The sequence below is a fragment of the Callithrix jacchus genome, chromosome X (genome assembly GCF_049354715.1).
Source record: "Callithrix jacchus isolate 240 chromosome X, calJac240_pri, whole genome shotgun sequence".
NCBI classification, from domain to species: domain Eukaryota; kingdom Metazoa; phylum Chordata; class Mammalia; order Primates; family Cebidae; genus Callithrix; species Callithrix jacchus.
The window spans coordinates 83,365,221-83,391,518 of NC_133524.1; the positions used below are offsets into that span (position 1 = coordinate 83,365,221).

At 35.4% G+C, this 26,298-nt stretch overlaps 1 protein-coding gene across 24 annotated transcripts in view; it reads right to left on the minus strand.

Annotated features, from left to right (window-relative positions):
- Positions 1-26,298, minus strand: part of CHM (CHM Rab escort protein) — a 190,440-nt gene that overhangs the window by 72,833 nt on the left and 91,309 nt on the right. For 23 of the 24 annotated variants that reach the window (XM_054251396.2, XM_078362371.1, XM_078362379.1 and 20 more), the window contains 4 exons: positions 24,592-24,979; positions 19,840-19,956; positions 18,820-18,940; positions 17,105-17,330 (listed from right to left, as the gene is read on the minus strand). In XM_054251396.2, the coding sequence (XP_054107371.1) occupies positions 17,105-17,330; positions 18,820-18,940; positions 19,840-19,956; positions 24,592-24,979 (852 nt within the window). The remainder of the gene's footprint in view (positions 1-17,104; positions 17,331-18,819; positions 18,941-19,839; positions 19,957-24,591; positions 24,980-26,298) is intronic. The other variant, XR_013531401.1, reaches the window with a different exon arrangement.

Consider the following 26,298-nt stretch of genomic DNA (forward strand, 5'->3'; position numbering starts at 1 on the left):
ATAGAAAGACTCCGTTTTTGAGCATTCCCTTCCAAAGTAGAAGGCAAACTCATGAACAGTCAGAAATAAATAGCTTTGCTACAATTTATATAATCACATTAATTGGATTATTTTAATCTGGAACAAAAACAAATTTAAATTGGGGAATAGCAGGGAACACACAGAAACCCAGCAAGTAAAGCCTTAGATATGGCTGCCTTTGTTTTGTTTGGTTTTGTGTTTTACTTTTCATTGAATGGCAATCTCCAATTTAGCTAGCAAATCAACACATTTCACATATTATTTCTATCACACTTGAGTAACAGTATATTGGTTCCAAAGTGATGGGTCAAGAATTGTATTGACAATCTTTAAAAAGTTAGTCTGTGCAATAATATTATGTTTCAGTTTAATCAAACTGAGATTTCAGCTCCAAACACTTGCCTTAATTCAAATATCAGCCTTGCCCTATTACAAGCCAAGCACCTTTTATTCTAATACAAACTATTAAAATTATTTTAAGAGCTGTAGTATACATATATAACATATGGAGAAAATTGGACTGGGTGAGTTTTGTATCTACCTATGAGGGTAATCTAGTATCTAAGCTAGTTAGCACTGAAGGGGGCTATTATTAAAATGGAAAATCAGGCTGTGCACGGTGGCTCATGTCTCAAGCCTGTAACCCCAGCACTTTGTGAGGCTGCGGTGGGTGGATGACTTGAGGTCAGGAGTTCGAGACCAGCATGGCCAACACATGGTGAAACCCTGTCTCTACTAAAAATACAAAAATTAGCAGGGCGTGGTGGTGCATGCCTGTAATCCCAACTACTAGGGAGGCCGAGGCAGGAGAATCACTTGAACCCCTGAGGCAGATGCTGTAGTGAGCTGAGATCCCACCACAGCACTTCTTCCTGGGAAACAGAGCAAGACTGTCTGGAAAAAAAAAGGGGTGGGGGGGAATCAAACTGTATCTGCACCAGAGGAAAGATTTAAAAAAGAAGAAAATTAAACTCTATAATCTATATAGCCAATGTAATTCCAATATACTCATGAGAGTCACAATAATTCCTCCACAATATATACTTAAATGTAAGTTTTAAAAGAGGTTATTCCCAAATGGGAAATATCTTTCTGTCAAAATGTAAGAAATAATGCAGGCAAGGACACTAAAGCATTCCATTGCTTTATTAACGACAATGTTCACTGATCTGTGAATAACCTGGAAAAAAATGAAGATTATTGAGTTACTTTACCAATATATCCATCCATCACCACAGAACAGGTTTCAAAATGATGGATTATCTCAACACACCCTTCTGTTTATCCCAAGAAACACTCTTTCCTCAAGGGAAAAACAAACAAATGATCACACAAACATAAGCATGTATCATCTCCATGCTAATATAAACTATCAACGAGAGGAAATTGACTTTAAAATCATAAACAAATTATTCTGAAAATAAAGTATGTTGCTGGGCTTATTTTATCCTCCAAAATTCGATCATCTAAAAGAATTCTATTCAAATAGCAACCCTCAAACTTTTTGGATAGCAGCTTTTTGTCGATCTACTCCATGCTGCTCTTCTAATTTAGTATAGTAAAGACAGTTCTCAACTGAGATAGTGTATCTCAGTGGTTCCTAATGTTTTTTTTGATTGTTTGTTTGTTTTTTAGTGAGGGGGTTGCAGGAGACACTGAAGACTCCTCTAAGATACTATGAACTTCCTTCCTAGAAAAATGTAGCTACGCACATTATACGCACAATATCTGGCACACAATTTCAGGGTATTTATCCCCTAAATTCCTGAAACCCAACTAACTGATTACAGACATTGAATATCAGGTTAAGACCTCTTGAATTTAAGAGCTCTTCTTAATCTACCCAGGCTTCCATTGTTATTTTAAGCTGATATATGAGCTTTTTAAATGATGGTTGTTAAGTTTGCTTATTCTATAATTGAAGACGCCCAAATACAAAAAATACTGAGAAGATTATAACCATGCACCACATAACAATATTTCAGTCAACAATGGACCACACATACAAGGACAGTCCCATAAGATTCTAGTACTGTTTTTACTGTACCTTTCCTATGTTTAGGTATGTTTAGATACACAAATACTTGTCATTATGTTACACAATTGCCTACAGTATTCAATACAGTAACATGCTGTACAGGTTTGTAGCCTAGGAGCAATAGGCTGTATCATACAGCCTAGGCGTATGGTAGGCTGTAACATCTAGGTTTGTGTAAGTACACTTTATGATGTTTGCTCAACTATGGAATCACCTAATGATGCATTTCTCAGAATGTATCCCTATCATTAAGTGATGCATGAAGCTATATACTTTTTTTAATGTCTGGACTAAAAAAAGTAGAAGAAAATATACCAAAATGTTCAGCATGTTACTGTTAACAGATGATGGGACTTCAGTTAAGTTTTATAATAATATAAATGATATTTATGTTATTTTCTAACATTTCTGGATATGAGATTATATTTCTTGCATTATCAAAGACATCTTTTTAATTTTAAAATGCTGACACTAACAAGGAAAATGGTTAAATAAATTATGGCATGTACATCCTCATATCAGACGATACGGCCGTCAACATTTCTTTAAAGTATGTATATATGTATGCATTTACAGTTACCTGTATAAGGATGCAAAAGTTAGGAAGACATGCAACCAACTTAACAATGATTAAGGTTGGAATATGATGGTGGGGAATGGTGCTTCTATTTCTTTATAAAATTGAAGAAGATACGCCTTTGCTCATATTTTTCCCCTATATTCTTACTCTTTTTCTAACTACTAAGATATGGTATACAATAATTTGCTTGTCAATGGCTACTCAGTATCTCCTGTATGCTGTGGCACTTTGCTAAGTACCTTCAAAAATTAGTCCATTGGTTCAAATGCCTACACATCTAAAACTGTTCTGTTCCTTAAATAAATTTTACTTTGTTTCAGATTACAAGACTAAAAAATGAGTAATAAGATTCAAAGAAAGGACAGCAAGAAAATTTTATTCTCCCTGCCTGTCTCATAGTTCTGCAAGCTGTAGAGGAAGCATGGCTGGGAGGGTTCAGGAAACTTAACAATCATAAGAGAAGGTGAAGGTAAACAAGCACGTCTTACCATGAGAAAGCAGGAGAGACAGAGAGCAAAGGGGGAATTGTTAACATACTTTTAAAGACCAGATCTCTTGAAAACTCACTCACTATCACAAGGACAGCAAGGGGGAAAGCCGGCCCCATCATCCAATCACCTCCTACCAGGTCCCTCCTTCAACACTGGGAATTACAATTTGACATAAGATTTTAGTGCGGACACAGAGCCAAACCACACCGCTGCCTTTCAACACTGAACTAGTTTGAGGGCACTTGTTAAAGAGAAAAAAAAAAATCACACATTTATCATATTATTGTATAGACTACAACAATTCAGTATGTACCAAGTTGGAGCAAACCAGTATTTTTCAAATGGGTATGGTTTTTGCCTCTATAGGGCATTTGGCAACGTTTAGAGACATTTTTGTCTGTCACAAGTGGATTGGGTGAAGGTTGTGGCATCTAGTGGGTCATGCTGCCAATAGTTTACAATGCACAAGACAGCCCTTCCCCCAACAAAAAGAAAATTATCCTGGCAAGAATAATGAAAATAGTGCTGAGATTGAGAAACTCTGGTCTAACCCACGAGTCTCTGGAACAATTATGTATCTCAAACTTATATGCACCATGTCAAAGATAAGTATGATCGGACCACTGATGGTTATTGGCTCAGAGTGGAGCCCAATCTTGTTTCTCTTTTCTGAGAATGGATGAGTTAACAGTAGTCTGAGATTCCTATAACTCCAGCAAAGTATTCAGCCTACATTGAATAGTTTCCTGTCATAACTGCTTAGGCCCCTTCTAATCATTTCTGAGTACTGATAGCATTCACAGCACTATTGAAAATTTTGGAACCCAGTAAAATACATTTGCTAATTCTCTAATTGGTCCATGAGTGCATACCATTTGTCTTTAACTAGATGCTTCTTGACAGTGACATCAAGGTTTATGTCATATTCTTTTTCATATACTGTACATCCACTATACCTAGAAGAGTATTATGCAAGGAATAGACGCTTTAAAAAGTTGTTGTTGAATTAAATGGAAATGACAAAAATTACATTTACAGCAAAGACCTAGGTGCTTCTTCAAAAGATTTTGGTCATTTTAACTAAACCCTTTCTTTCTTGTTCATTAGAATTAGGCCCAGAGAACAATTCTTGTGATTGCTTCTTCTACAGCAGTGTTCTTTAGACCAGCAGCATGAGCAATACCTGGGAACTTGTTAAAAATTCACATTTTCATGCTCCACCCAGATCTACAAGTAAGAAATTCTGGAAATGGAGTCCAGTAATCTTAATTTCTGACACACCTGAAAGCTTGAAAAACACTGCTCTATTATTTCCTTAACACACAATGTCCTCAGTTATACATCATCTGCTATTCATTGATTAATCCAAAAAATACTTAGTGAATGACTAATATATACTAGGCATTGCATTCAGATGTTCCTGTATAATTTTTTAATACTAAGTGTTTTTTTTTAATTATCATATTTTTTAGGAAAAAAAAGACTATTCAACTGAGGTAGGAAAAGCCTACCACCTATTTTTAGAAATAAAGTTTTTGGAATACAGCCACATCCATTTTTTAACATATTGTTCATGGCTACAAAAGGCTTCAATGGAGACTATATGACCTACAATACCTAAACTATGAACTATAATACTTAACTCTTTATGAAAAAAAAAAATTGCTGATTCCTAACATAGATTACTAAATCTGGCTAAGTCTCTAACTGCCTCATATTTGCCCTAATGAGACATTCTGTTAACAGCAACAGCAGCAATTACTAAAACAATCACAGTAACAACAGTAATAGTAATAACAGCTAACACTTACGTAGTACTCAGGCAAGCAATATTAAAAGCACTTGCTACATATTAGCTCATTTTAGTCCTCATAACCTATGAGGTATGTACTATTATCCATCCAAAAATGAGGATCACAGAAAAGTTAAATAACTTGCCCAAGGATACACAGTTAATAAACAGCAGAATCAGAGATGACTCCATTGGTCTGGCTCTAAAATACACAGTCTTATTCACTATTCTACATTTATTATAATATTTCTGCCCCAAATGACTAAGGCACACATACTGTTTGCTTGCATGTTATCTGAAGAGGTGCCTATATATCATAGATCTGACAGCAACATTTTCCAATTTTTCCCCTTCCCTCAACCCCCAATCCCAAGTGTTTACATCCCAGAAGTACTCTTGTATTCACTCTTTAAAATCTCTTCTTTTGATAAGCTCTTAAGGAATGTTTATCTGAGTTTTAAAAAGTAATAATAATAATTCCTAACAATGGTTCTCAACCCTTGTTTTTAAGTCACGGATGCCTGTGAAATATGATGAAACTATAGACTCCTTTTATAAAGAAATGAAATATTTTGTATATAAATTCCAAGGTCTTATGGACCCTAGATTAAGAACCTTTCGTATATCTCAATGCAGCTCTCCTCAGCTGCAGTGCTGCAAAAGAATAGTGTGTTGTGATTCAATAACCAAGCTTTACACACACACATTTGGACTAGTCAAATCTACCAATTTGACATAGGATCACTTTCTGCACCTATATTTGCTATATCCTGTGATTCTATGACACTGTGGGAGGAAACTAATAGGTTTGGGGACATGAAACAGATCAGCTAACTATTCTAACTGCTAGTGGGCTCCTCAACATTAGTGCTTATCAAATGCACAAATTCAAGTTATAGGGGAAGGGAAGAGATAATCTGCTTATGGCTTGTTTTTCCTTTTACCTTTATCAATTAATTAAAATATGCAAAGTTAAAATAAATTATTTCTCTAAACTGGTATTTCGTATTGGGCACAGAATTGGAACATGTTTCTAGAACACTGTAAGAACGACCCCTACTCTCTCCAATTTTTTTGGAAACGGAATATGCATCGACAATGAGAAAATAAATAAGTCATAGCAAATTACAAGTTGTTAAAAGTTAAGAAATACCACAAATATAACAAGATCCAGAAAATAACACAATATTTTTGCTAATTATGTCTTTTTTTCAAAAAAGGTGTTTAAAAATTATATAATAGGTAACTGAAGAAAAATGCATACTAGGAAATCTGGTTTCTAGACTCAGCTTCTTTTTATCTTAACTTTGCTCATTTGTAAACATTAGACAACCAGTCAAAATAATATAAAAGAGTTCTATCAACTTTAATTTTTTGGTACTACCACCAGAACAGTAGGAAGATTTTTTTACAAGGAAAGAGATTAAGGAGAATACTATTGAAGAAAAGAAAATAATGTACTGTTGAAGAATCCACATCTATAACCTAACTCTACTTGTTAAGGTGAAGGAGCAAGAACACTGGAGGCAGACACTAAAACCTCATCTCAATGTTGCTCTGAATTTACATGCAGTTGAATATATAAACTCTTTAAATTTTCCAACAGTATACTCCTTGACCAATTTTAAGAATTCTCTTGGTTTTCTAATACGTTGATCTAGGATAAGAAATGTTTCTTAGATTTCTGAAAACTCTCTAAAAAAAAACACACTGGTTATTATAAAATAAAATACGGTGGTTTCTTTGGTCTGAAAGATGCTTTATCTTATGATTTATCCAAAGGGAACTAAAAAACATTCAGTAAAATGTACTGACTTCAGACTGAAGAAGGAGATTTTTAAAATCACGGGGAAAAGACAAAACAATATAAAATACCTTACAGTCTGTATAAATGCACAAATTCCATGATTATGACAAAAATCACAGTAGCATGTATGTGTCCCATTTTGGACATAGTTCTTTCTGTCATCACTAAATAAGTTCATCAAATGGGAGATTCCTTTTCTATTCCTCCGTGCATGCTGTTCCCATACTTTTGAGCAAGCTGCTTAAATATGCATATATCCATTTATATATTTGTAACTTTTGGTTTTCTCAAATTCTTTTTTTAAAAGCTGTAAGTTAGACAGCTGCTGGTGAGGCTGCAGAGAAAAGGGAAGCTTATCCACCGCTGGTGGGAATGTAAATTAGCTCAGCAACTAAGGAAAGCAGTGTGTTGATTTCTCAAAGAACTTAAAACAGACCTACCATTTGATCTAACAATCTCATTATTGGTTACATACATAAATCATTCTACCATAAAGACACATGTACCAGTATGTTCACTGTAGGACTATTTATAATAGCAAAGACATGGAACCAACCCAAATGCTCATCAATGGAAGACTGATAAAGAAAATGTGGTACATATTCACCATGGAATACTATATACCCATAAAAAGAACGAGATCATGTCCTTTGCAGGAACATGGATGGAGTTGGAGAACATTTTCATTAACAAACTAACACAGGAGGAGAAAACCAAATGCCACATGTTCTCACTTATAAGTGGGAGCTAAATGATGGGAACACATGGACACATGGAGGGAAAAAATACATGGGGGGTTTACTTGAGGGTACAGGATGGGAGAAGGGTGAGGATAGAAAAACTAGAAAAACCACCTATCAGGTACAATGTTTATTACCTAACAAAATAATATGTATACCAAAGCCCCTTGATGTAATCTGTATATTTGTCCCTGTCGAAATCTCATGTTGAATTGTAATCCCTAGTATCAGTGGTGGGGCCTGGTGGGAGGTGACTGAATCATGAGTGTGGATTTGTCATGAATGGTTTAACATCATCCTCTTGGTGCTGTTCTCACTACAGAGAGTTTTCACAAGATCTGGTTGTATAAAAATGTGTGGCACCTCCCTCTCTCTCTCTTGTTCCTGCTCTTGCCATGTGATGTGCCTGCTCCAACTTCAGCCTCTGCCATAATTGTCAACTTCCTGAGGCCTTCCCAAACCCAAGCAGATGCCAGCACCATGCTTTCCATGTTGCTGCATCCTTTCTACAGTCTGCAGAACTGTGAGCCAATTCAACCTTTTATTTTTATAAATAACATAGTCTCAGGTATTTCTTTATAGGAGTGCAAGAACTGATTAAAAAGAAAACTAGTAGATAGAATTGGGGCATTACTATAAAGATACCTGAATATGTGGAAGCAGCTTTGGAACTGCACAATGAGCAAAGGTTGGAAGAACTTAAATGGCCCAGAAGAAGACAGAAAGATGAGGGAAAGTTTAAAATTTCTCAGAGATTGGATAAGTGGCTCTGATCAAAATGCTGACAGTGATATGGACAATGAAGTCCAGGTTGAGGAGGACTCAGATAGAAAGGAGGAACTTATTAGGAACCAGAGCAAAGGCAACCCATGTTATGCCTAAGCAAAGACCTTGGCTGCATTCTGTTAATGTCCTGGGGATCTGTGGAAGCTTGAACTTGAGAGTGATGATTTAGGGTATCTGGTTAAAGAAGTTTCTAAGCAACAAAGTATTCCAGATATGACCTGACTGCTTCTAATAGCCTACACTCAATGAGGGAGCAAATAAATGACTTAAGTTGGAACTTACATTTAATGGGAAAGCACAGTATAAAAGTTTAAAAAATTTGTAGTGTGGCCATGTGGTAGAACCAAAAAGCCCATTTTTAGAAGAATCAAAGTGGGCTGCAGAGCAACCTCTTCCTAGAGAAATGTTCATAACTAAAAAGGAGCCAAGTACTAACAGCCAAGACAATGGAGAAAAGGTTTTGAAGGCATCTCAGAGAACTTCAAGGCAGCCCCTCCTATCCTGAGGGCTAGAAAGAAATGGTTTCAGGAGCCAGGCCTAGGGCCCTGCTTCCCTGCACAACATGCTCCCCATATCCAGACCACTCCAGCTTCAGCTTCAGCTCAGAGGACCTCAGGTTCAGCTCTGGTTGCTACTTCAGAGGCTGCAAGCCATAAGCCTTGGTGGCTTCCAGATTGTGTTACACAGAGTGTAAGAGTGGTGGGGGCTTGGCAGCCTCCACGTGGATTTCAGAGGATGCATGGGAAAGCTTGGTTGTCTAGAAAGAAACCTACTGCACAGACGGAACTCCCACAGAGAGCCATTATTCGGAGTAGAGAGGGAAAATGTGGGGTCAGAGGCCCCATGCAGAGTCCCCATTGAGGCACTGCATAGTGGAGCTGTGGGAAGGGAGCCACAACCCTCCAGGCCCCAGAATGGTAGAGCCACAGGCAGCTTGAACTCTGCACCCGGAAAAGCCACAGGCACTCAACAACCTGTGAGAGCAGCCATGGGGGCTGAACTCTACAAAGCCACAGGGCCAGAGCTGCCCAAGGTCTTGGGAGCCCACTCCTTATAGGACTTACATGGGGTCTGTAGCCCCCCCTTTTTTGGATAATTTCTCCCTTTTGGAATGGAAATGTTTACCCAACACTTAAACTCCATTTCGCCTTAGAAGTAAATAACTTGTTTTGATTTTATAGGCCCAGAGGTGGAAAGAACTCATTTCCAGAAAAGAATTTAAATTTGGTACTTGGAAATTTTGAGTTAATGCTGGAATGAATTAAGATTTTGGTGGGGATTATTGAAAAGGGATGCTTGTAGTTTGAAATGTAATAAGGAAATGAGATTTGGGAAGGGCCAGGGACAGAATGATAAGTTTGTACGTTTGTGACTGCCCAAAGATCATACTGAATTCTAATTTCCGATATTGGAGGTATGAAGCCTGTCTGGAGGTGATGGTATCACGGGGGTGAATTTCTCATGAATGGTTTAGTGCCATCCCCTTGGGTGCTGTCTTCATGATAATGAGTGAGTTCTCATGAGTTCTGGCTGTTTAAAAGTGTGTAGCACCTCCCTCTGTCTTGCTCCTGCTCTGGTCATGTGACATGTCTGCTGCCTTTTTGCCTTCTACCATGATTGTAAGCTTCCAGAGGCCTTCCCAGAAGTTGAGCAGATCCCAGCATCATGCTTCCTGTAAAGCTGCAGAACCATGAGCCAATTACACCTCTTTTCTTTATAAATTACCCTGTCTCAGATATTTATTTGTAACAATGCAAGAATGGCCTATGACACAAAGCAACATGCAATTTATCTACAGAGCAAACCTGCAGGTGTACCCCTGAAACTAAAATAAAAGTTAAAAACATAAATAAATAAAAGCTATAAGTTAGAGATCAGCTTGTGTTACACAATTTCCTATAAATCTCATATCTTCAATTTCCCACATACAATACTCAGAAAAATTTCACCTGTGGTTGAACAACTGGTACAAAAGTGTTTGGTGGTGATAATTTACATTATTTATTTACATATATAAATTTATATCACATGCTAAAAGTGAAACATACTTATCCTTCATCTTTTTAACGATTCTACCATATTAAAGGAAAAAAAGAGATCAAATCTAGGCCACAGAAAAATGAAATACTGAATTATCTAGGAAGTTGACAGTTAACTGCCCTCTTTTAGCAAAAGTAAGTAACAATCTCTGGGCAGTCTACATCTACATATTAAAAAAATGTAATGTTTGTTGCCACTGATACTGCTCTAATTAACAAGTTATAAATACATGACTTAGTAAAAAAAACTTACTCCAAATCAGAATGTACTATGTTACCAACCACACAGATAAACAAATAGGTCAGTTAGGGCTTAAAAAGGACTTCTGTTTGGAAGCTACATTGTGAGAGTTTTAAAGTCTATAAAATGCATATATATTCTGTGCAATGTGCCAGAAAATTTATTAACCAACTAATTTATATTAAGGAAAATTGTAAAGCTTGCTAGACTAGAAAAATAAGTAGGTTTTGATGACTCTTCGTCCAATATGTTCCAATTATTATATCCTGACATATTAATGGATACTAGGTAGCAACAATGTCTTATTTTCTTTGCCAAAAAAAATCTACCCATTTAAATTGATAAAAGCCTCAAAGAACATTATTCATGAAAGTTATATCTAGTAGTTAAAATGTCACATGCAGAAATCATTTAGAATGCAAGGATATGACTTCCAAATGTCTTTGAATCCTTCACATAAATATGCATGCATACCATTTATAATAGTAGCCTTGATGAGAACATGCTGTAACTGGCTGTGAGAAATGCATAAGAGGCTTATATTAAAACAGAATATAGAATGGTGGTTAGAAATCACAGAACAGGTGACACCTTATTCTGATAATCTGGTGATAAAAAGTACAGGCTATGATATATAGATGGTGATAGTGTTACTACTTTAGGATAAAAATAAAACAATATTTATATGGAATCATAAAGCAGTATAGAGAGAATCTAATATAAAATTAAAAGTTATTATCTGTAGGTCAAGGAAATTCATGTTTATTATAATTCACAGAGAGATTCATGTATATAAAATATAAGAACTTAAGAGTTATCTTAATTATGAAAGAATTATCCAAAAGTTTAATATATATTACTTTAAACAGAACAAAAAGGGTCTTTTTGTTATTGTTGCTATATACACGTTTAATTACATAATTCGTTGAAAGTAAACTTCAAATTGAAAAGGATGAGGTATAATTTTTTTTTCTTGAAGACACAGTCTCCATCTGTCATCAAGCTGGAGTGCAGTGGCATGATCTTGGCTCACTGTAACCTCTGCCTTCTGGGTTCAAGCAAATTCTCCTGCCTCAGCCTCTTGAGGAGCTGGGACTACAGGCACATGCCACCTAGCCCAGCTAATTTTTATATTTTTAGTACAGATGAATTTCACCATATTGGCCAAAATGGCCTCGATGTCATGACCTTGTGATCCACCCACCTCAGCCTCCCAAAGTGCTGAGATTACAGGCGTGAGCCACCTTGTCCAGAAGGATGAGGTTTAATTTTTCTAAAAGACATTCCATCTAAGCCACATGTAGGCTCTGCAGAGAATAAAAATATATGTAAGGCTGACAAATTTCAGCCTTAAGGTAACAACCATCTTTGAAGAAAAATGTTTTCTTTGTCTAAGATTCAATACATAAGGTCACATTCCGAAATTTTATATCCATACAGGACAAACAAAACTTGCAAATGTCTTTTCCCATCAAAAGAAATAAAAACCAAATGCATATTTTTTAAATGTATGAATTAGAAATAGAGGGATTTAGTAGAAAAAAGAGAAATAGAGCTAAATATTCCATTTTTGTAAAACACCACTAAGGAAGCGAGTGAGCTTTAGATCACTTCCCAGTGATCTGTTCACTCTGTCTCTGTTTCTTACTCTAAGCTCCATAGGACTGAGTAGCAAGTGGCAACATGAGAGAAAACATGGTGTGTCTCCTCTGAATCAGGCCATGACACAGGAAGTGAAAAAGAGTAAATAAGAAAACCATAGGACTCCCCGCTCTTAGATTCAGTTGATAGAAGGACCTCTGGCTCCTAGGGGACATGGAACTCCCCATTTATTCCGACTTTGACAAGTAATCAGAAGAGGAAGAGCTTGTCTAGAAATACACAGCTCTATCATATTTGGAAACAAGTTACTTCCAAATTTATAATGTTCTCACCTAAAGTCATAAAATCATATGTTTAGGAAATGTAAATTTAAGAATACCTACTTCCAGTGGTAAACTGAACTAGATGCTATGAAGAGACTTCCTGTTAATACCAAAACTAAGTCATGTATGAAATAACTGATATTGAACCCATGACACTGAAGGAGGAAGAGGAATGTCCACGGGAAACACTGATCTCCAGGTACATACAATACAAATGCTAACCTAAAAGCTTTGAGCAAGAAACACTGAAATTAAAAAAAACAAAAAAAGTCTTGTGACAATATCACTAGGTAGAGGTTGTATTGCATTAAGTAAGAACGCCCAAAGGGAACTAAAATGCTCCCAAGTCTGTATTGCCTTGATGATAAAGCAAACACAAATAATCCCTGAAGAAAGGCACTCCTAATTTGGGTCTCCAGATTAAAATCAATCAAATATAAACTCTCAGCCAAGGAAAAGCACTACACACATACAAAAAATAAACCATTGAGATGAATCAGTAGAAACAATATATGGTAATATTAGACCGTTATGAAGTTTAAATATCAGTTATCAGAAAGAGAATGTAAAATATCTATACGTGAAATGATTAAAAAAACAGAATAAGTAATTTCAAAATATGGACAAGTAAAATAATATATCAAGAATGACAAGGAAGATGGGGAGAAGTTCTAAAAATGAAAGATAATATTGAAAAAAATGAATGGGTTACAGGTGAAGAGAATTAATACACTGGAATACAGATCTTGATTATGTATCCAGAATGCAGCCAGAAAGACAGGAAGATAGCAAATACAAAAAAGAGATTGAAAGATATAGAAGAGAGAATGCTAAGTTCTAAAACATACCTACTTAGGGCTCCAAAAAGGTGAGAAGAAAAAAGGAAGAAAAACAACACTTATAAAGACATTGGCTGATAAATTTCCAAAACAATAAACAACATAAATTTACAGACAGAGGACGCACAATATATTTGGTTGAGCCACAGGACAATGTTGGACTAAAATGGTTGAATAATGCTAATTTTATATGGTTTGACCTACACTAAGCAAGATAAATCTAAAGAAATCAACACCTAAGATTTACTGTAGGAAAAATACAGAACACAAAAGACAAACTATATTAAAAATGTGAGAGAAAAAAGATAACTTTGTAACTTTTCATAATAAAGAAATGACAAAGTAGGCTGACATTGAACTTTTCAGCAGCAAAAATGGAACACAAATGACAATGGAATAAAATTTTAAAGTACTGAAAAGAAAAAAATTGTCAGCCTAGTATTGTTTACTCAGTAAACTTCCACTCAAGACAAAAAAGAAGAAAAAGTTATTATCAGATACATGCAATTAGGAAGCATTTGCCACCAATAGTTGTAAACTAGAGGAACTATTCTTAAATGCTTATATTAGAAAATTTTTTAAAGATGCATATTTAATTCATGAAGTTTCAGCCTAATAATTGGCAAGGGTGGGGGAGGGGAGAGATGATCTAAATAAAATCCAAAGAAAGCAAAATAAAGGTGATAATAAAGAGCAGAAAATAATGCTTGAGAGAAGCAGAGAAAAAAAAGGGGCCCTTCTGTTGTGTGGTAAGCACCAACTCAGCCATCAGGGTGCAGAGTACCAAGCAGGCTCTCGGGGACCCCAAGTCAAGGCCTAGGCTCTTAGACAGCCTTTCTAGACCTAGCCTCGGTCAGAGGGGATCACACTGCCATGAAGGGTAAAGCCTAGGCCTGGAAGCATTCAACACAAGCTTACTTAAGAGCACTTGGGATTTAAGTGAACATCAGGGGTGGCCTGGCAGAACTCCCAATGGGACAGTGGCTGTGGTGGCCACTGGGAAAGGCTGAGAGAAGTAAAATTATCCTTGTTTGCAGATGATATAATTTTATAGTTGGAGAAGCCTAAAGCCTCCATCAAAAACTATTAGACAGACAAATTCACTAAAGTTGCAGGATATAAAATCAATATAAAAAAAAGTAGCATTTCTATATGTCAACACTGAAAAATCTGAAAAAGAAATTTTAAAAAGTAATCTCAATTAGAATACCCATGAATGCAATTAAGGAATTAATCAAAGAACTGAAAGATTGCTACAATGAAATCTATAAAATGCTGATGAAAGATATTGAAGAGGACACAAAGAAATGGAAAACCATTCCATGTTCATGTACTGGAAGAATCAATACTGTTAAGATGTCCATATTACACAAAGCAATCTACAGATTTAATGCCATCTGTATCAAAATACCAATGGCATTCTTCAGAGAAATAAAAAATCCTAAATGTATATGGAACCACAAAAGACCCAGAATAGCCAAAGCTATCCTGAGCTAAAAGAACAACACTGGAGGAATCACATTACCTTACTTCAAAACAGTCACCAAAACAGCATGGTACTGTAATAGAAACAGACACATAAACCAAAGGAACAGAATAGAGAACCCAGAAACAAATCCACACACCTATAATGAACCCATTTTTGACGAAGATGCCAAGAATATACACTGGGTAAAAGACAGTCTTGTCAATAAAGGGTGTTGGGATAACTGGATATCCACATGCAGAAAAATGAAACTAGACCCCATCTTTCACTGTATATAAAAAGCAAATCCAAATGGAGTAAAGAGTTATATCTAACGCCTCAAACTATGGATCTACTACAAGAAAACATTGGAGAAAACCTCTAGGACACTGGTCTGGGCAAAGATTTCTTGAACAATGCCCCACAAGCACAGGCAACTAAAGCAAAAATGGACAAATGGAATCATATGAAGTTAAAAACCTCTGCACAAGAAACCATAAACTGAAAAGACAAACCACAGAATGAAAGAAAATATTTGCAAACTATTCATCCTACAAGGAATTAATGACCAGAATATGTAAGTAGCTCAAACAACTTTACAAGGAAAAAATCTAATGATGTGACTAAATAATGGGGAAAATATCTGAACAGACATTTCTCAAAGGGAAACAAACAAATGGCAAAGAGACATATAAAAAGGTGCTCAACATCACTGATGATCAGATAAATGCACATCAAAACTACAGTGAAATACCATATTGCCCCAGTTAAAATAACTTTTATTCAAAAGAAAGGCACTAGCAAATGCTGGCAAGGATATGGAGAAAAGGGAACCCTCAAACACTGTGGGTGGGAGTATAAATTAGTACAAACACTATGGAGAACAGTTTAGAAGTTCCTCAGAAAACTAAAAATAATGCTATCGTATGATCCAGCAATCCCACTGCCAGGTATATACCCAAAAGAAAGGAAATCGGTGTATCAAAGGGATATCTGCATATCACATTTGTTGCAGCACTGTTCACAATAGCCAAGATTTGGAAGCAACCTAAGTGTCTAGCAACAGATAAATGGATAAAGAAAATGTAGTACAGTTATACTATGGAGTACTATTCAGCCATAAAAAGAATGAGATCCTGATATCTGCAACAACATGGATGAAAATGGAGGTCAAAGTGAAATAAGCCAGGCACAGAAAGATAAACAATGCATACCCTCACTTATTTGTGGGAGCTAAAAGTTAAAACAATTAAAAATATGGAGACAGAGAGAAGCATGGTTATCAGAGCCTAGGGAGGGTTTTGAGGGGGTAGCAGATAAGTGGGAATAATTAATAGGTACAAAACATACTTAGAAAGAATGAACAGAATATTATTTGATATCACAACAGGGTGACTACAGTCAATAATGATTTAATTCTACATGTTAAAAAAAGTATAATTGGATTTTTTCAACACAAAGGATAAATGCTTGAGGGGATGGACACTCCATTTACCATGACGGATTGCACTTGGCATACCTGTATTAAAGTATGTCATGTACCCCACAAATATATATGCCTATTATGCACCCCCACACACACAAAAGATTTTTTAGTGTGTAAAACAAACAAGAAAAAGACACAAAGAAGTATTCCCTGAAGATAAAACATGAATGGCCAGTAAACAAATGAGAAGAGGTTCAACTTCATAGGTAATTAGGGAAATGAAAAATCAAAATCCAATGCAATGATAATTTATGTGAGTTAGATTGACAAAAAATTTTTAAATGTTGGCAAACATGTAAAGTTTTGGGTATTCTTATGTACTGCTAAAAGGTTATAATTGGTATAGCCCTGTAAGAAATAACTGGACACTATGTTGTAAAGTGTTAACATTCATGTATCTCATGACTCGGGAATTCCAATGCTAGATATGTTTTCGAGAGAATTTCTTGAACATATATAACTTGAAACATACACAAGTGTGTTAATTGCAAAAAACTGGAAACATCCTGTGTTCATCAACAGAAAAATGAAAAAGCAGATTGTGGTGTAGTCACAATAAACTACTATATATAGCAATAAAAATTAACTAAAATGACTCAATGACAATACTTTCCATCATGCTATGGAGTGGAAAAAGGAATTTATAGCATTTTTATAAAGCTCAAAACCAGGCCACACTGAATATATCACTTAGTTGTGTAGACAGGCAGGAAATAGATTATTTTAAAAAATAGAACAAAGTATGTGTTTGCATACACTAAATCTTGAATAAATGTCATTTTTGCCTTCCTAATTTTCATCTGTTATTCAGGTAACACCTTTAGAAGGGACAAGAAAACCAATGGCAAACTTACCTGCAGAAACACTGGGGGAGTTCTCCTTGTCCATATAAAGGAAACAAAAATGGAGTGTTGCCATACCGCCCAAGACAGTGAAGAAAGTTTTTGGTAGCTTTGAGACCATCTATGGTACTGCTGGCTGTCTGTGATGTCATTGCAATTGAATGCAGGACAATATATTGAAGGTTGGGGGTTAATTTTTGAGTTTTTAAATATTCACAAAATGTAATCTCTTCATAGCCTATGAAAAGATGAAATTTTATCACTTACAATCAAAACTAAACTTCTATTTAAAACCACCCCGCAAAAAGGAGATAAAGTGTGTTTCAAAGTCTTCACAAAGGCTGCTGGTTGGTATTACTATATTTTGGACAGTGAAGGTTGATCTTAGAAAAAAGTGAAAACAATCTTGCTCTCCTATTTGGAGTAATGGCACATTTTTAAGCTTTAAATAATGAATTTTGATTGAACATTTTGCGGATTTAAAAAAATAATTAGAAAATAATTAAATAATTGAATGGGTTACCATAGTTTGCAATTACCTCACTTTATTGTCATGAAACCCGCAGGATAATGCCAATAATGGTGCTTGAAAATATTAAAACACTATGACAACATGGGAATGCAGGGATTTAAAATAATAAATATGTGAGTTTTGCAAAATGTATACTTCTCACTAATACTCAGAAAATAAACGAAAAAATAATAAAATGAATTTCTGTGTGGCTACTGTAATCAATCTTATGGCCATATAATCACATCAAAACATATGTGACCCCAAACAGCTACTCCTTTAAACCAAGAACAGAAAACTACATTGAACTGTTAGTGGCGGGAAATACAATTCCATGATAAAAGACAAAAACTTTATGGAAAGAATTTACACAAATAAAAATTATAAATATTTACTGAGAGAATTTAAGTTTATACAGCCACTATGGATAACAACATGACAGAATCTAGTAGACTTGAAGGGTTAAGAGCAAGGATTAGAATTTTATTATTTCACAGAGGAAAAAAAAACTACTGCTGAACTTCTCATTATAACTTTAAATTATCAATAGCATATTTCAATTTTGGATAACACCTTCAGACCAAAGGACTTAAAAGTATACAGCTCTGATACCAAAAATGGCATAATCAATTTTTAATAGACTGTGAAGTAACTGTCCCCAGATCACATAATGAAATAGATCAAAGCCAAGAACAGAAACCATGTCTTTTCTGAATCTACTATTTTCCCCCCATATACCATCTAGCTTTTCATTTTCAAACAAAATAGTTCAAGATTCTAGATAAATCCTGGAAAATGAAAAAATATATAGTATTTCCATTTATGAGAACAAATAATGGATTCATGAAAAGGGATTATCATCTATGAAGAGTCAGTTGACAGTAGTATTTAAATAAGAATAAAAATTAAAATCTAGCATGCCACTTCGGCAATAATGAAAATATTTGCACTGGCTATGGAGCCCTTGAAATATGGCTAATGAGACTGAGAAACTGAATGTTTTTATTTTATTTCATTTTAATTAAATTTAAATAGCAACACATTACTAATGGCAAACCTATTGAATAGTGCAGTTAAAATGCATTTTAAAACAGTAATAAGTGGCTCACTTATTATGCTTTAAGAAGTTTAATGCTTTAATATGCTCACAGAGCAAGCATATTAAAATAGTAAGAAATGTCAAATAATTGGAGAACACAACTTAATGAAAAAATACCTTTATATTCATCAGGAAATTTCTCATATTCCATACAAAATGTAAGAAATTTCATCAGCATTCGCTTTTCTACCATAGAAAGTTGTTTGCTATTAAAGACATCTGCTCTGGAACAAGGTACCTGAAAAATATTATAATTTTAAGTTAAAAAACTGCTTCCCAATTATACGAGTATTCCAAATTTTACTTTTTTCCCTTTATATATAACAGGATTATCATTTCCATTGTAGCCAGGCTTTTTTACATCACCTTTCATCAGTACTAATGGCATCTCTGCTAACTTCAGAGCTAATTGTGAGCTTTCTTACTTAATTCTGCCAAGTTACTCCTCATGCCATTAAAAGGCCAACGGCATGTCACCCTAACACAGAACAAATTAAGCAGTGCTATCTAAAACAAATACTGTGGTTCTCCCAACATACATGTTAGCACATTTTTATGCCTTTTCTCCAATTAATCTGCCTTTTGTGAGTTCATTTTTTGGTGAAACTTCAGAGGGTTAAGAGGGAGTGTTTTCCTTGGTCCCTACAGTTTTGGTGCCATAAGCAGGATAGCAAAGCTGTGTTCTTCTGGAAACTGCAGTGAAGAACCCAGGATCTGATCAGCTGTCATAATGGTCAGAATTTTTTACCAGCAAGGCTCCAGGCCTCCTTCTGTCTGTGGAATCTGATCAAGTGGACAGCTAAAAAAAAAAAAAAAAAATCACTGTTTCTTTCTTTTCTCTCTCCAAAATCTTGATTAATGGGAGAAAAGGATTTGTGTGACTAGCCTTGGGTGTAGTGCCCCTGGTGTGCTTTTTGGTATTTTGTGCACTTTTTGGTACCAACACTAAGCTGCAGAATAAGTCATAAGAAAATTAGCACTAGAAATTTTAATTAAGCATTTACATTTGTAAATCACCATACAGGACTGGAATGTACTGCTTTATGAGGAAAATAACAATCTTACTTGCTTATCTTTCCAAACAAACAATAATAACTTAAACTGATGCCCAGTTACAATTCTTGATCATCACAGTACCTGTTCCACTCTTCCATCTCGAAATGCAAGAATCCTGGTAATATTTTTAAACTCTGCATATCGACTAACATTAGATTTGATTAGAAGATCAATTAGCAATCCTCGAGAATATAGCAGCTGTACAAAGAAAATATTTTAGAAGACAGAAGTTGAAATAGTGGAAAAATTGGGAAACAATAAAGATACATAACTTTGTTATATTTTTGATTATTTGTAGGAAGTATCATACTTATAAATATTATAATATATAACACAATCTATTACAGGTTTATAATTGATTAGTTGAAATTCACAATCCAAAAAACTGCAATCCATAAGTTTTTTCATAACTTGTTTAGTAGCAAAACATGATCCAAACTGATAAGGCACTTCTGGCTTTGTTTGTCCAAATTAATGTAAATATTCATACATTTCACTGCAGAAATAATGTGTTTAGAGTGCCTCCTCAGACCCTGCTAATAATTTAACCTAACATATAACATATCAGCATATGTACTTCATTACTTCATAAAATATTTTTTTTATCTTAACGACAGAACACACCAGGCCCTGAGGGTTTTGGATAAGGGACTATAGTCTTACATAAAGCCAGGTAGTTATAAGAAGAAATCAGCCCAGTGAACCTCCCTGCCACATTAAAAAAGGAAAAAAATATTTGTGATGCATTTACACTGAAAGAGTCAAATTATAAGGTCCCTCTGTAATTCTAGAAATCTGGGTTTATATGAGATAAGTTGTTCTCAAAAATAGATGATGGTTATTGCTGGCAAGTACGTGAGAAATTCACTTAATCTTTCAACATCTCATAAGTATTATCAGAGATATAAAAGCAATAATATAAGTATTATCTAGCATGTTAACCGTACGGTTAAATGCAACAGATCTGATTTTTTTCCTACATTAAGATACTCTTAAATAACGTCTGTAACTCAATAAATATTTAAAACAAATGTTACAGTTATAATAAATAAATGGGAAAAAGAAAATTAGCTTTACTGGACAAAGAAAAAGGAATCTCAAAAATCAATCTAAACCATGAATCTGAGCATCTAATAAGTTAGTAAAGATTATCAGTAAATCAATACCATTGAAGTAAAATTTTATAAACTAATAGTTCAGCATTCTGTAAAACCAAATTGACATCACTTTTTTAAAACTAATCTCATTATCCTGATTAAATATGGCATATTACTTCATTACCATCTTCCTAACACACTACATAACTGATACAGCCCATGCCAATTCTTAACTCTATAATAATGATAAAAAAGTTGTTACTTCAAAAAACTCATATTTTAAAAAGATACACATTTGAGATTGAGGGATCCCTGAATAGCCATAACAATTTCACAAACATTAAGATATAAAACAAAACAATGCATTTTTATTGAATAAGATCCAATAAAGCTTAAGGTTTAATGTCAGTTTGAAAAATAATGCATTTAAGATATCCCAGAAAAACGAAAACAAATTTCAATTAAAATTATACTAGATTTTTGTTTCTGATGCTCTGAAATAATAAACGTATACCATATTAAAATCTAAGCCTCTTTTTCTTTTCTTTTTTTTTTTTTTTTTTTTTTTTTTTTTTTGAGGCAGAATCTCACTCTGTTGCCCAGGCTGGAGTACACTGGCTTTATCTCAGCTCACCGCAACCTTGGTCTCCCAGGTTCAAGCCATTCTTCTGCTTCAGCCCCCCGAGTATCTGGGATTACAGGCATGTACTACCACACCCAGTTAATTTTTGGTATTTAGTAGAGACGGGTTTCACCATGTTGGTCAGGCTGGTCTCAAACTCCTGACTTTAGGGGATCTGCCCACCTCAGCTTCCCAAAGTGCTGGGATTACAGGCGTGAGCCACAGCGCCCAGCCTAAGCCTTTTCCTTAACCACACTCTAAGCAATCTACCACAGCAATTCTAAGTGATCTACCACAGTGATGAGGGGCTAAAGAGCAGTGCAATTTGATTACAATAATGAAAATTAGATTTAATAATTACCAACTTTTCCTTCACTTAGCATGTTGATTCCATAATTATAAAGAGTATGGACTTACTTAGAAATGAACTTTCATTTTAAGAATTTCATCTTTGATCTTCTCTATTAGTCTGAGCAGTATGAAACTATACATATTTAACTAACCTACCCTGAACTATTACTTTTTAAAAGGCTATATACATGAATGTGTATTGTAAACTGTAAAGCCCCACAGTATGTGTTAATTATATCACGATGTCTTTGAGGTCGAATGCATATAGAAATGTCAAGTAGTTTAGAGATACTGAGTTAGACTTTAGAAAAGAGATAGGGATTTGGCCAGGCGCAGTGGATCACGCCTGTAATCCCAGGACTTTGGGAGGCCGAGGAGGGTGGATCACGAGGTCAGGAGATCGAGACCATCCTCACCAACTCGGTGAAACCCTATCTCTAATAAAAATACAAAAATTAGCCAGGCATGGTGGCATGCGCCTAAGTCCCAGCTACTCAGTAGGCTGAGGCAGGAGAATGGCTTGAACCCATGAGGCGGAAGTTGCAGTGAACCAAGATCAAGCCACTGCACTCCAGCCTGGCAACAGAGGGAGACTCCATCTCAAAAAAAGAAAAAAAAAGAGGTAGGGCTTTAAGATAGATATTTGGCAATCATCCTAAACTTAGATGTTATTAACTGCAATTATCAGAACAGATGAATTTCTAAGGAGTGACCAATTGCCCAATAGCATGGAATACATGCTTTCCATTTAGTATGCATTGAATATGTATTAAATGACTTACATTTTAAAAACTGACAATAAATCTCCTATATTACTATGGTTATATGTGATTTAGATAATTCTGGTTTTGAAAATGAGTACAATAAATGATTATTAGTTATTTTTGTAGAATCTATTAAAAAAAAATGAAAAGTCTGCAGGACAGTCCCAACTGCCTAGTCCACTGCCTCTAGACATGTTTGGTTTTTACTTAACAGTAAGAGAACTGGTTACTAATAGCCATTCAAACTCATGAAAATACCCGGAAGTCTCCTTTAGAGTATCTTGAAACGTGTCAACTTCTAATTCACCTGTATTTTTCCGCCCACAACCAGCATTCATTTTCTTATAAAACTAAATAATTTCCTACACCAATTCCTACAATTAAAACAGTACCATTTTCTACCACTTCCCCTTGCAAGACACATACTAAATTTCAGCTAACATAAAGGTTACAGACTTTTATGAAATAGCCTTGATTCTTAACCACATTTATATCATCATTTATTTAAGGCAAAGCATTCCAAATTCCAAGTAACTGCTTCAAAATGGAATTTTCAGACAAAGCCCATTTGTTATTTGACTTCTTCAGTTTTTACGTTTTGTTTAACCTTTTTCACAGAGTATTATTCATGGGACCAGGAAGGTCATTAAAGAGCTAGGATTAAACTTCCATCCACAGATGAACAGCCAAGGTAATGTGGAAAAAATCCTAGAGTCCAAATCATGACAGGGTCAAAGCAAATGCAGAAGGTGGGAGAAATAGTGAAAGTATGAAGTAGAACCAATGCCATAGCCAATAATGCAAAATCAGACACAGAGTGCTACATGACAGACAGAAAAATGGGTAGTAAAAAAAATGGAGCAAGAGTATGAGGATATGGGATTTGCAGAAACAACTTGTGGAGGGGAATGTATTGGTCCCTCTCTGTCCCCCTGGAACTTGAAGAAAGTACATTAAATTGAAAAGCCTAGTTCTGTGCTAGTTCTGTGGTAAGTCTGATGTTATTTACTATCCTCTCCTACTTATTTTCAATTCCTTATTGTTTGTTCTCAACTTACAGGATTTAGTCTCTGATTTTCTCTACTGTTGCCCTTTCCTGTATTGTAACCCTTTAAGGCCACAATCCTTTATCTTACTGGTTTTCTATTCTTTTGCACTAAAATAGCCTTGCTTCCTATAAACCCAATGCAATGCTGTACCCTTCTAAGACCAAGGGACCTCCCGTGAAGTTACAGTGTTCAAGTTAGTTATGTTCAGGAACGTAACTCAAGACAATAGCTTTCTTCCCAGCCTTCCTGCCTCCATCACTATTAAATTTTCCTCTGAAACTTTCAAACCTGAACAAATGATTTTTTTGACTTTTTTTTATATTATACTTTAAATTCTGGGATACAGGTGCAGAACATCCAGGTTTCTTACATAGGTATACATATGCTATAGTGGTTTGTTGTACCCATGAACCCAACATCCACATTAGGTATTTCTCCTAATGCTGTACTATCCCTCCTCTAGACCCCCAACCTCCGACAGGCTTCGGTGCGTGATGTTCCTCTTCCTGTGTCCATGTGAACACATGATTTTTAAAAATGCATTGGTTTATTCAGAGTATTCATCATAGTATAGTTGTGAAAATAGTTACTATACATAAAGTCTAAAATAATTGATGGAAATTGACGGTAAATAATTTCTAAATAGGTCCATTCGAATTTTTTTCGACAGAATTCAGTGTCCACGCGTTAAGAGAATATTAGGTTGTACTATGTGCTCAAGTACAAAAGTATTCTTCAAGTATAGATTAAAAACATATTTAAAGCATTTTAATGTGAGCACCTTAAATGTGTTTTTAATCTGCACTTAAGGAATATTTTAAATGAATTACAAACTTCTGGCTGCTATCTATTTACAAAACAAATGTTCTGCATCTCAGAGAATTACAAAAATTGGGTTTATGGGCTCAGATACCGTTTTCAATGCAAAGATGGATAAAATTGGTACTTACCTTTGATACTAAATCAATATTAAATCTTCTGCCTTCTTTAATAATTTGCGAGTAAGTAATTTTATTTTTCTTTGGTTGCTCTGTGGTATCTTCTGCTATAGGCACATTGTCACTCATTTCCTCTGCTGAAGTTGATGGCACACAAGTTTTATCATCAGAATGGTTTTCTTTTTCCCCTGTCACTTCAGCACCATTTACTTCTAGCGCACTCTCTGGATCACTGCTTGGAGTTTGTTCTATGAGCATTTCACAGCTCACAGTGCTTAATGACTCATCCTCCGTAGGCAGGCAGGCAGAATCTGCAGCTTCTGTGGAGTTTGTAGATGTCACAAGAGCATGATTTTTCTGCAGTGCACCAGCTTCTTCGACATCTTCATGCAAATCCTGACTAATAAGAAATTATAATAACAATCAACATCAGACTTTTGAAAATTCTACCCTGCTACATTTTTACATTGCTTCAACTTTTCACAGCAACTTTTATTCCTTTAACCCTTTTATCAAGTTCGGTATATGTTTTGGTTATGTGACTCAGACATTGAACATTCATCTGTTAATGTTTCAGTAAAATATGAAACACAATTAAGATCTGAAAAATATAAAGATTTCATGTCACATGCACATTTTTAAGAATTTAAGGCATTTTTTTTAATTGTACTTTAGGTTCTGGGGTACATGTGCAGATCATGTAGGATTGTTGCGTAGGTACATACACGGCAAGATGGTTTACTGCCTTCATCGTCCCATCACCTGTATCTGGCATTTCTCCCTTCGTTATCCTTCCTCACCCTCCCCACCCCCGCTGTCCCTCCCCTAGCCCCCTACAACTGACTGCAGTGTGTGATGCTCCCCTCCCTGTGTCCACATGTTCGAATTGTTCAACACCAGCCTATAAGTGATAACATGTGGTATTTGGTTTTCTGGAAGAACACAGTCTTAAGAATAACAGATCTTGGTTCAAACCCTGACCATATGACTAGTAAGCTCTGTGAACTTAGACAAGTTATTTATCCTCTTTGAGACCACCTAAATTACCTGTCTATGACACAGACATAATATCACCTATCTTACAAGGTCGTTTTGAAGATTAAATTAAGTACTGCATGCAAAAGAGCCTGACAACAGTGCCTGGGACATAGTACATGCTCAACAGTGGTAGTTACCAAAGATGATTATTATTGAGGAATTCCTGACTTGGTGATATGACAGAAGACCTTCAATAAAGGGGAAAAATCTGCCATGAAAATATTAAGTTGGTCTTTCACAATGTGGTATCTAATAGGACCTTTCTGTATAATTTCCTGCCTGTTTTAGTACTGATGTCGATTACTCCAGTGGAAGCCCCATTTCCAAATTTATTATTAGAGTTAACATCCTTAGTTCACCATTGCCTTGATTTATAGAACAGGCTCCCATTCAGTCTGCCTGCTTTATGAATATCTCTATATGTTATCCTCTACAGAACCCATTATTTTCACTGAGTTGGCACACTGCTCAATACCTGGCACAATGCCTTGTAGGTGATAGGTCTTGGCAAGTAAAAATTGGCTAGCTGACTGCTCAAGAACTAACAGTAGCCCTTCCTCATATCAAATCTAAAATCTACCTCACAAAAAAATCTTCCTCTTCCTCAAACAGCCTTCCTTATTTACTAACCTTCTGGTTTAATCTCTACCTACTTTCCACCAGAGCATCTCTAATTCCGAA